General features: G+C 34.9%; 1 protein-coding gene across 1 annotated transcript in view; it reads left to right on the plus strand.

Moving 5' to 3' along the window:
* The window catches only part of RYR3 (ryanodine receptor 3), a 197,651-nt gene that overhangs the window by 100,844 nt on the left and 84,255 nt on the right, over positions 1 to 12,552 (plus strand). The window contains exons 37-42 of the mRNA XM_053979767.1: positions 255 to 357; positions 3,869 to 4,006; positions 6,975 to 7,248; positions 8,995 to 9,109; positions 10,843 to 10,984; positions 11,958 to 12,061. Of these exons, the coding sequence (XP_053835742.1) occupies positions 255 to 357; positions 3,869 to 4,006; positions 6,975 to 7,248; positions 8,995 to 9,109; positions 10,843 to 10,984; positions 11,958 to 12,061 (876 nt within the window). The remainder of the gene's footprint in view (positions 1 to 254; positions 358 to 3,868; positions 4,007 to 6,974; positions 7,249 to 8,994; positions 9,110 to 10,842; positions 10,985 to 11,957; positions 12,062 to 12,552) is intronic.

Raw genomic sequence — 12,552 nt, forward strand, 5'->3', positions numbered from 1 at the left:
AAAAAAAGAGATTGAATTAAAGATTAAAAAAACTCTTTATGATGACAAAATAACGTCCTGACTCACTGGAGAACCAAAATTAATTTCAAAATAAATTTATTCCATGCCACAAAATACTGAATGTCAGAATGTTGAAACTTGTGTTCTAGAATTTAAGCTGTAAACCAAATTTATAAACAGGTAAAGTATGGCTGTATACTAGAATATGTCCTAGGCTATTTCAGTGTTTTAACTGTGTTTTAAATCCCTTAAAGATTAATATGTTGCTGAATTTTCAACTGGGAGAGGATTGTCCCTGTCCAGAGGAGATTCGGGAGGAACTATATGAATTTCATGATGATCTTCTAATTCACTGTGGTGAGTGGCAAGTTGTTGATACAAGTTTTGTCTGTCTTTTTGGCACTTGATAGATAGTTGAAAAACATACTAGCACGAGGCGTTTATTTATTAGATGTGTTACTACCTACAAAGTGACTTTACTGACAAACTTCAGTGTATATTACAAAAATATGGGAAGCCTGTGCATAGTTTTAAGGTTTCACTGTTAAATCTCTATTAAATATTATCTAATATTGTTCTGTTTATATACCAGTTTTAGACTTACTGGGGAAAAAATAATCCAAACAAAGAAGGTTGGCTTACCTTACAAGTACAAGCAGATAAAAGGTATACAGGAAACACAATTGCTGCCAAGCTGAGCATCAGAAATTTAATTTTAAAAAGCAAATGTGGAGTTCTCTGCCTGCTTTAGCTTAGTTTCCTCTTGTACGCATAATTGTGAGAGACAGTCATTATAAAACACTCTTGCACTGCATGTTACAGCTTGAATTGCCCCAACTCATTTAATTTGTATTTCCTGTGCAATTTTATGTGGTTTTTTTGATATCTATTTTTTTTGTTAGTTTATTGAGTTTATTGAGATCTTAGTCTAATTCAGACAGTCATTAAATTATTAATATTTGTAGTCTGAGTCATCTAATTATTACTGTTCATTGCCAACAATTATGCAGTTAAAACTGAAATAAACTAGCTTTTTCCATCTACTTACTTGGTAGGTATATTCATAGTTACTCTTCCAGTGTGTTGCTTAGCTCTATGGTTTTCGGCATACATCTTGTTCAAAAAGAAGGGGCCAATGTCATTACAGTGAGTTGACAGCATCTCAATCTCTTTCCTGAGAAGAGCATGATATTCCTAATGGTTCGTTCTTCCTTGTCCACCTTCTTGCTTGAGGTCATTATCAGATGTTTACCAATACAGTCTGATAAATCTTCCTTTGCTGGTTATCCCTAAAACCAGTGTTACCTAGTTCATGGAATTGTACTGTTTTAATGACCGGTAATTATGTTTCTGTTTTCTGTTTGGAGGCATGGTGGCTCCTATACCATTCCGTGCTTGTATTGTTAAGGTTTCTGATGTTATTTTGCACCACTATATCTGAGTACCCTCTTAGAATCTCCAGCAACCTATGATTTCATGATAAGTCAACTATAATTTTTCAACTACCTCAGCCTTAGCCTCAGCCAAAGATGTGGTCTGTCAGTATGTAAATTGTGCTCCATCAATTTACTTCTGAGGGTGTTGTACAAGACAGTATTAAAAATCCTTGAAATAAGATTTGTGTCTTTAAGTCAGAAATTTAGTTGGTTTAACATTATTTGGTTTTCACAATCCTCTGTTAATTGTTATTCATCATTGCTTCTAAGTGCTTACCAAAAACTGTTTCTTTCATTCCATCACTTTTCTTCCAAGTGTTAAAGTGAATAGTTAGTATCCTCCTATTTACTCCTCTTTCTCTCTGTTTTTTATTACATCTATCATAATAAATTATTACAGCCACCTCCATTATTCAGTCACTTAGCCCTTGATCTGACCTCTGGTTTCCAAAGGTAATATAATACCCATTTGGCAACACAGAGTACTTAGGAGTCCAGGATGGAGATTATGAAAGCCCTGTAATTTACTTGGAAATGTGTGAACTCCACAATAAATTGATTTTAGTTTAAAATCTTGTGGCTGGTATGATCATTGAGTTAGTTTAGCTCCTGATCACTCTTCCTATTTCATGAAGTGAAACACTAGTTATTGTATACACTGAGATTTTTCTTTTTAGGGATGTACTTTTGTTATTTGTTGACTACATTGTAAACATGTATTTTGAATGAGAGTTCAAGATAGAGAAAGCACTGTCTCATGATTAAAATAGTTTAAAGATCCTCTGGATTCTATGCAAAAACATATTCATTACTTTGCACAGATTTATCAGAAGTGGTTGCTGTGGATAAATGCTCCTCTTTATCTGTGTCCTGACTTGGTCCTGAAAATCAGTACTAAGCAATCACAGCTGCAGATTAAATGAATAGGAGTTCTGCTTGGAATGTTTAATCAGCTTTTTAGTACTAAGTATACTTCGCCATCTAAGTGGAAAACTATGTATGCAATCAAGTAATTAAAGGCTTCTTCATAATGAATATAAGCAAATAGTTACTCAGGCAGTCTTAATCCTAACATGTTGTAACTGGGAGTGGTTAATTTTGCTGGGAAAATAATGGTCCTCTATAATATTTTTATGTGTAATTTCTTGCTTATAAAAAAACCAAACAAATTTACAGCATATTTGGTAGCATCATATCAAACTAACAGCTAGCTGGGTTGAAACCACCACAGTGCACAGACCTCTGCCACCTGAAGGAAGCAATTAGACAGTAGCAACATGAGACAGTCAGCTTCTGAATGGATTGCAACTATAAGAGGGTGCAGAATGAACAATTAATGATATGGAAGAGTAAATGAGACCCCATCTGGAGGAGTCGCAGACCTCATCTACCCCAATCCAACACAGTCTTAACTCATGATCCCAGTGCATTTCTTCCTGTCTGTCCATTTCAGCTTCTTCAGAGTTCCTCTCCCAGAGTCCTTCTCTTGTGTCCAGGGCCTAGGTTTTATTTCAGTGTCAGATAGTTTCTTGCTTTAATATTCTTGTCTGCTTTCCCTTTGCTTTCATTGCTGGTGACATTTCCTGTTCTTACTTTTTTTCAGACTGACTGTATCCCTTCTTCATTCTTAACTTTTAATTTTGCCAAGCCAGTTTCACTTATCCCATTTCTTAAATTCCATATTTACTTTCCAATTTCAATTTTGATTTCTTTCATTCCCTCTTGGTGCCTTTGAATTTTATCACTTAGTCACTCCTAGTCATAATTTTCACTCCCCCTTTGTACCTGCCAGCAGCAAAGTTTCTCCAACTTGATACCACATGTCTGTTCTATTTTCTTTCTTAGTTAATTGTTTAGGACCAGTTTTAGCTACTGCAGTTTATTCTTTTCCCCTCAGCTTCAGGTTCTAGGTCTAGTATCCTGCCTGAAAAACTTTTCAATTTCTCTTTGAAAAGCAAACTGCAAAAGCTTACATTTCAGTTTGGCACAATCTCTGATCTGAAGTGAGCCTGCTTAGTTCTTCCTTGCTTCTGCACATAAGACGTGTTGTCTGATGATCACTAAGAGGTGTGAGAGACTTTGAATGGTTGTGAAGCAATGTAGTGAACTGAATTGAATTAGACTGGCCATTTTACCGGGTATTAAACTACCTGGTGAAATGACATCCTGTCTCATTGCATACATTTTCATGAAAAGCATGTGTTATCCACATAATCTCTGAAAGTCTGCCTTCTTACAATTTTAAATTCAGTTTATATATTTGTTTATGGCTGCTAAATATCTCGGCTGAAAAACTGTACCGTATTGTAAGATACAGCCATACACTTCTTTCTTTAGCCTACATTCTGCAATATGAAACAAAGGATCACGTACTTAATCAAATAATACCATGAGTCATATTTTGTTTCTAACCAGTTTTATTTTATGCTAAGGTATTCCACTAGAAGAAGAGGAAGAGGAAGAAGAAGATTCCTCCTTGACTGGCAAACTCCGTTCATTAATGTACAAAATCAAAGGTCCACCAAAAGCAGAAAAATTGGAGCCTAAGGAAGAAGAAGAGAAAGCTCCTAGTAAGTTTTCTTTCCATATAAATACTTTCATGATGCAAGTGTTAAAATTTTACACAGTCGACAGGAGTGCACTTTCTAATAAAATTTTATAAGGGACTGAAGAAGGAGACTATCTGTTTAAGTTTCTTCTGCCTCTTAGAACTATCATTCTGCATACAGAACACCTCAGATGCATTTTTAAACAAAAAATTAAAATGAGTGGAAGATTTTGGATCCAGATAATTAACTCTGGGGTTGAAAATTTACATATTCGTTATAAAGAACTGCGAAAGGCTAATTATGGCACAATAATCTAGACTCAAGCATTAAAACTTGGGAAGATCTAATTTTTATGGTTTTTTTTTAATGTAAAAATTCTTCTTTAGAGATTATCTCCATTTCCTTCTAATAACTGTTTTATTGCCTTTTCATATAAATGCAAATACAGACAAGCACATAAACCCCCTAAAATACTTGTAATCACAAACTTCTTATTCTGAGCATTATTCCTGTACATATCCATTCCCATACGCTCTTCCATAAGATGCAAGGGGTGCTCATGGTCTGTATAGGTGAGATTTGTTCTGTGCTTGCAATTCCTCAACTATTTGCATAAGCTTTCAGTTGAGCCTCTTTGAACAACCCACCTGATTCTCACTGCCACTGTGCTCACATGCCACATGAGAATTCACCCCAGTGAGAGTGATGTGTGGTATGAATCTCACAAACTCTGTCTTTGCTGTGACACGAGTTTTCAATCCTTGGTAGTGACTAGGGATGGTAAGGAATAAGCAAGGCAAAAAGCCAAATTCCTCCAGGTCTTCCTTTAGGACACGTTTTTGCTGAGGTTTCTTCTTGCCTTTCTGAATCAAGATTGGGTTTCTAGCTCTAAATTTCTGTAACACCATACGGATATCATGTGCAGGATTCTCCAAGTGACTTCAGGTTGGTCAACCAGTAACAGTTTCTTCTCTTTTTTTTCCAATTTGCTCAGTTTGTCAATAGGCCCCTGTACAAAAGTGGAATGGTTAATTTATTTCAGGCTCAATAGTTAAATCAAGAGCTGTGTTGAGATTAGGCAGCAAAGTTATTTTATAACTCATGATACTTCTTACATGATCTGCTTGCTCTGGAAAGCACCTTAGAGTGTTTGTCCTCGTTTGAAAGCATATTTTGGTCTGTTAAGCTTGTTACTGTGTTTTAAGTACATTAAATCTTGTAACGATCTGATATGCTGCATGAAACAGGGCTTCATTCTCCAGTGACTCATCTGTTAGCACCTGCTTTCTCTTTAATGGTAGCAGGACCTACTCAGTATCTGGTAGTATCATTTCTTCTCCAGATTTCATGTGGATTCTATTGTCATTAGTCCGGAAGTATTCACTCCGAAAGCCTCAGGGCACATGGTGTTTGGTCCTTGGAACAGAGCAGTTCACGTAGTTCATGTACAAGAGCTTTGGGTTACAAGAAATGTAGGTTAGAAAAGGATCCTACAGCATCTATTTTCTAGAAATTTCAGATTATTTCTTTAGGCCTGGGCTTCTCCTTGGAGTGATGCCTAGTACAAATATGCACATGGATTAAGTCATTCAAAGCATGATGAAAAATAATATAAATATATTATAATATATACTTGATTGTAGCTGGACACTCTGAGGTTTTTAGTCCATGTGTGCACTTCCCCTTTATGCATCAGGAAATTTGGAATTCAGAGATTAAAGGAAATGGATGTCAGAGGTACCCCCAATCCTCTTATGTGCATGAAGAGGTGTGGTGATGTGCATGATGTGTACCTATTTCCGAGGTTAAAATCTCTGGCCTTGAGTGTCTTGGCTTCGGTCATACATACTCAGTGTGAATATTCATAAGAAGGAACTATTCACTACAAATAAATCTTCCTTTACTCTAAACTTACATTCATTTCTTATCACAAATGAGCTTTTACCCAAGTGAGGAATGCCAGCAATTTCAACCTAGTATGATGAATCAGTACATTTTGTATTTAAAAACAAGTTAGAACTCTGAAAACAAACACATTGAGGCAAAAAACTACTGTTAATAATGATTATAGGACTTTTGTAACTATCAAGTAAAAACTGAGATAAGCCATAACATGCCACCAAGAGTAGGGCTATCTCTGTGAAGTACTGAATTTGTTCCCACATGTTAAAGCCTAATTATGGAACAGAATCTCAGAATTAATGATGGGTTTGCATAAATACAATATTAAGTAAGCTAAGAAAGAAGTGTTAGCAAGTGAAAGAATAGTGTAGACACCCCAATGGATTTACACTATCTATAAACACTTTAGTGATGGAAAGTGGGAGGAAGCTGTTCTTGCCTTTGGAAGAACTTTGGGAAAGTCAAGGGGTGTGTTTACTGGTGATGGAAGAAAGCAACTTGCATTGTTTTAAGAGGTAGGCTGGTTATTCCTATTCTGCTTGATATCAAGCATGAACACTTGTTGGAACAAGGACTGAAACATGTGCCTAGTTTTCAGGTAAATTCCCTAAACTTTGGGCTCAGCAAAACTGTTTTCAGCATCACTGAATTTACAATGTCTACAATACAAGTGCTTCAAGCAATATTTATTCTGTAGTTCCAAACAACACAATGTTTTTAGAAAGTGCATTAGCAAGTGACAGTGACTTGATATAGAAATAAGGAATAAATTAAAAATCTATATGCAACATTTAATTTACATGGATGATTCTTAAAATCTTAAGAATCAAAATCAGCTTAAAGATTTTCATTGTCTACAGTGTGGACTTGAACCCTAAGTAGATGTTTATTGTTTTCTATCTCTCAAGAACATTACACTTACCTTGAAAGATCTGAAAGTTGCTTTTCCAATTTAAAAACCCTGTTCAGTCTGCTTGTGTTTTTTTACAACCTCTTTGTTGTCAGCTCTTACGTATTTTATTATAATACATGTTTTTGATATTTTCTGTTGGAAGAGCTAGTAACATGTAACATATTTTGCTTTTAGCTACACTGAAAGAACTCATATCGCAGACAATGGTGCGCTGGTCCCAGGAAGATCAGATCCAAGATCCTGAATTAGTTCGGATTATGTACAGCCTCCTTCGTAGGCAGTATGACAGCATTGGGGAGCTCCTGCAAGCCCTGAGGAAAGCGTACACCATTAGTGCTGCCTCTGTGAAGGACACCATTAATCTGCTTGCAGCACTGGGCCAGATTCGCTCACTTCTCAGTGTGAGGATGGGAAAAGAGGAGGAATTGCTAATGATTAATGGATTAGGGTATGGAATCAATAGAATTTTGTTTTTAAGTTGGTGTGAAGCTTTTTTTATCTTAGTAACTCCTGTAACTTTTGTTCCAAAATGAAAATTAATGCTATACTGAAGCGTAAACATAAATCTGGTAAATAATACCAGATTTACACCTTCACATATATTTCCAAGGTGATGCCAACTGATGAGTATTTAAAGGGTCAAAGTTTCTGTGAACTAAGGTATTATCTAAAGAAAATTGACTCCTTTTACTATAGTTAAGCCTGATGCTTAAACCCTAATCTAAGTATATGTTTTAGCAGCTCTGGAGAAAAAGATCAGTAAAATTTCTGCTAATGTCTATCCGTACTGCATTTTTCTCAAACTTAAAGCCCATTATATAGTTCATATATGAGTGGATAAACTTGCTGGTGTCTTTTCAACTGGAAATTCAGAAGAAATTTCCTTTATATAGTACCAAATGATGTGAGAATATTTTCTGCATCTTTGCTATAAAATTACCTCTGTTGAGCTGTGGTATTGTGGTGCATTCCTGCATGTTTGCTATTCCTCTCATGTGATTAAATGCTGGTTGGGCTATTTAATGTTGTAAGGAAAAAAAATTACAGAAAATAAATTACTACAATTAAAATGGTGCATTTAGAGAGAAAATTATAGTATTGTTACCTGAGAACTATATTTACTTGTCTTTCTTCAGGAATATTTAAAAAATTCTCTACTTTACAATGAATGCAAGAAAGGTCCATTATTCCTACTGTTTCAATATAAAACTTATAAAAATTTTTATACAATTTTTTTGGTATAAATTGCAAAGACTAATCTATTTATTTGAATTGATCTATTCATGACAATGACTCATTAGGCAGTGTGCAACAGTATTACCCAATTTGTCCTTGATGCTGAGTTTGTAAATTTGCTGAGAATTATATGAGGGATTAAGGATAAATTTTGCCTAAACATGGTATGCAAATAAGCACCTTCCAAGAGGTGCTGTATTGAGACTCATCCATTCTCAGTTTTCTGTATTTCTTTAAAGCAGGCATGATTCGTGTTATTTGCCATGTGCTTTTAACAGGCTGTCCTAAAATTTTAGAAATCCCTGGATTCTGTTGAAATCCAGTCCCTGGATTATTTTGAAACACATAAATTGTCTTCTGGAGTATGAAATCAATACAGCAGATTCTAGAAAATGTTGAGACAAGAGTGGGCAGAATGAAAAAGTTAAAATAGTCCTTCATAATGGACCTGTATGCCACTTGTGACAGAATTTGAAAATATGGATGAAATACACATAGCAGATTACCTTAAATGCTAAGTCTATTGTCTTTACTTTGTAAACTGAGGAAATTAATTAAGAGGTTACTGCAGAAATATGATTGATTAGATTTCATTTTCTTGATCTCTGTTCTCAACTTAAACCCTAACAAAACATATTCTTTTCCACTTAGATCATCACAGATTTTTTTTTTTTAATTTAAACAGAACAGATGGTAGGAGCAATTTAGAGATGAAGAATTGCCATCTCAAAATATTTTGGAGGTTAATATTCTTCTCATGAAGAATCTATGAGAATTAGAGGAATGACAACATATTGAAATATGAAACATTTTGTTTGCAGATGCTTTTGTATTATGCTGAATTCTAAGAATTTTAAATGATGTTAATACAATGAATGCATACTTCTGAAATCTCAATGCTTTGACTTAAATTAATTTGAGGTTTCTTAAAAACAAATTGTCTTTTCTTCTATTTTAGGGATATAATGAACAACAAGGTGTTTTATCAGCACCCTAACTTAATGAGAGTCTTAGGCATGCATGAAACCGTTATGGATGTGATGGTAAATGTGCTTGGAGGAGATAAATCTCAGGTAATTTCACCACAATTTGTTATGTGTTTTGCATTTTGAACTTTCCCAAAAATATATTAGAATGTCTAAGAAGTGAACAAAAATATATCCCTGTAAGCTAGATTTTACTTGTCCAAATTAAAGCATTCATTAATGAAAAAAGTAGAATCTTTTTTATTTTACTAGAGGGAGAAGCCCAGTAGCCTAGCCTTGATTTTTAAAACCTGAGATGTTTTAGGTGTTTCATTTTTCTTTTAATAGGATTGTAAAAGGTTTTGTTATTAAGTATATACTTGAACTGCATTTATTGGAGGTGTAGCTCTGTTAGGAAAATGTACCTCTTCATCTTAAATGAAGTGTTACTACCAATAAATTATAATAAGAGACTAAACCCAGTTTATATTTAATGCTCAAATTCATATACTTGAATTGAGCAAAAATTTTCTTGCAGTGTTGTGTTCTCCCTTTTCTCTGTGCTATGCAGGAATATATATACATGCTATTTTAAAGGCAGAGTGGCATAAATTTTGAGAAACCTAACAGAAAATTTTCACTCCTGAAGAAAGTGAGAAGTGAAGCATGCATATTTTCTTTCTTCTCTTTGCTCATGCCTGATGTTTTTATCCTATTGGCTTCCACCCCAAAAAAAGAGGTTTCCTCTGATCCCAGTATTCCTTATCTAACATCCTTTCACCTGGCCACTCATTTTTCTTATGTATTTGGAGCAATTTTCAGCCTAATATTCTACCTTTTGCTCATCTTTTCTGTCTTCCAATTTTTCATAACTTGATTAGCTTCTGTGTGCAGCTGCACCACTCTTTGCCTCTTTAATCATATTGCTCATATAGTTCTCTTAAGTGCTTATACATTGAATCTGCCTACAGCATTGCAGTTTTACAAAGTATTCACATACCAGTTTTAGTATTTCTGTTGCATTTCAAGGCACGTTACAATTAATTATAAAATTACTATTACTTTGCTAATTTATAGGTACTACAACATCCTGGTTTTGCTACAACTTGTACATAGAGCCAAAGGTGATTAAAAAAACCCTGAAACCCAAAACAATGACAACCCCCAATGCTTTCTAATTTTATTAAAAATGTTTTCCTAGAAAATTTTAATAGCATAGATCTACAAAAATGCTTTACAGAAATTACCACTATATCCTTCAAAGGAAATGCAGACTTAGAAGACTGCTTAGTAACCTGGTGTTGTGCCATTAAATGTGCTTGGCCCCCCAAAATAACCTATTTTATATCTCTATCTTTATGAATTGCATGTAGACAGCACGTACCTCATGAATATTTCTTTCTGTTCAGTGTTGTAGCTTCAAGAGATAGAATGAGCAATCATGAAATGTAGTCTGTGGCTTAGGGATTGGGCATTTTTCTAGGTTGTGTCAGCAGATTGTTTAAGCTAGATTTCCAGCTTCTTGGAATAAATGGTTAATCATGAGGCTGTATTGAGACATATACCGTCTCTGAAGAAAGAGGTGGGAATGTTAAAACTTGTCAGTTCAAACTAGTATGCCACCTATAGTTCTCTAAAAAATGATTTTTCAACATTTCATGGCCTAATGAATGTGAAAGTTAAAAGGAAATGTGGGTCTTTTCTTAAGTTAGAACCAAAGTGACTGTCAGTTGCTTATCACCTTGGTAACTTCACTATACTTCCCTTGTGAGGAGTGCAGGAAGAAGAACTGGAACAGATTGGTAATTAACATATTTCACTTTGTCAACTTTCCTCTTCAGCAGATCGCTTTTCCTAAGATGGTGGCAAGCTGCTGTCGGTTCCTGTGCTACTTCTGTCGCATTAGCCGTCAAAACCAAAAGGCCATGTTTGAGCATCTCAGCTACTTACTGGAAAACAGTAGTGTTGGACTGGGTATGCCATGTAGCTGCAACACCTAAAAGCAAGAGTAGGAGCAACTGTGATATCACAAGACTGGTGTCTAATTTGTATAGCAGGCTGAAACATGCTTAAACCACCTTGTGGTTTCACCTTTAATTCTTTCCTTTTTTTTTCACTTTTGTTTCATGCTAATGTTTCTATGAATTGTATTAGGAACAGAATAATCTGAATCTGTGTTTTAGAACACCTTGAAAAAATTAGCATTAAACACATTGTTTGACATTTTTCCATTCAAAATAATTGTGGTTTGAAATCTAAGATTAAATTGACTCCTTATGGTGCTTGCCTGTTTCACCTGGTTTAAATTTCCTTGCATCTACAGTTTAGGCTACTGAAGTAAATTTCATATTTTTCATTTGAACACTGACTATGTTTTTTAATGCATGTGCATTAGATTTTGTAACACAAGGAAAAATTTATTGGCTATATAGATGGCTATAATAATAAGATATGTCAAGGCAAGATAGCCTGTGATTTCACAGTGATTTAACTGTTCATGCGTGCATTTGGCCATAATGAACACAGAAAATTGGAAAATATTAAAGAAAGAAAACAGGTAATTGAAGCTTGAAATGTCTCTTTTTGCTAAAGATAGGCATGTTTTAAAATCTTGACTTGATAAGGCTGTGCAGAATTACATAGTTAATATGTTGGTCTCCTAAGGAAATAGTATTCCTGCGATTTGCTATACTGTTAATACTGATTTTTTTTTTCATCTGTACTTAAAACCACTGTGTTTGAGTATGCTTACAGATATGGATGTGAAGTTAGAAAAAAATTTCAGCACTTCCATATTATTAAAAACAGTTGACTGTGTTCTTGGATGAAGAACTGCCCTAAAATGTACTACGAATATATTTATGTTCTAGATTCCAGCGTGATTGCTGCCCTCTGCTGCATGAATGTGATTACAACAAACTCCATTTAATTATTATGTATTAACTTTTTTCTGCAGCATTTCCTTCAATGAGGGGTTCGACACCACTCGATGTGGCAGCAGCCTCTGTGATGGACAACAATGAGCTTGCACTTGCATTGGAGGAGCCAGATCTTGATAAGGTGGTTACTCTGACCTATTTACCCATTTATTAAGTGGTGTACTTGTGCTAAAAGGGTTTAAAAGGGCAAGCTTGTATCACAGTAGTTTTTGAATATGTTGCCCTCAGAAATAGCCACTCTAGGTATGTGTTGTTTCAAGGTAAGGTTGACTGAGCAGTATTTTCCCTGATTTTGCTTCATGCTTATCAGGAGTCAGAGCAAAAGAGAATTATTTCTATCTTCTGCATCCTTTCACTATTGTTATCAGGTAGAAAGGATGACAAGAAAAACAGGAATATCAAGAAGTGTTCTTTGGGGAGGAAAAAATTGAGAATTAAGAGGAGAAAGTTAAAAAAAGGACATGGGTCTTTTGGCTTAAATCATAAAGATTTGTGGGGATGGAGGTTAGAGCTAAGGGAATGGAGGACAGATATTTCAAGATGAAAGGTGAAACAGGATTTTAAGGGTAGAGTCAGTGGAAAACTGAATCCAGAATTCAAGTCATTGGCAAT

This window comes from Vidua macroura, chromosome 6 (assembly GCF_024509145.1).
Source record: "Vidua macroura isolate BioBank_ID:100142 chromosome 6, ASM2450914v1, whole genome shotgun sequence".
NCBI classification, from domain to species: domain Eukaryota; kingdom Metazoa; phylum Chordata; class Aves; order Passeriformes; family Viduidae; genus Vidua; species Vidua macroura.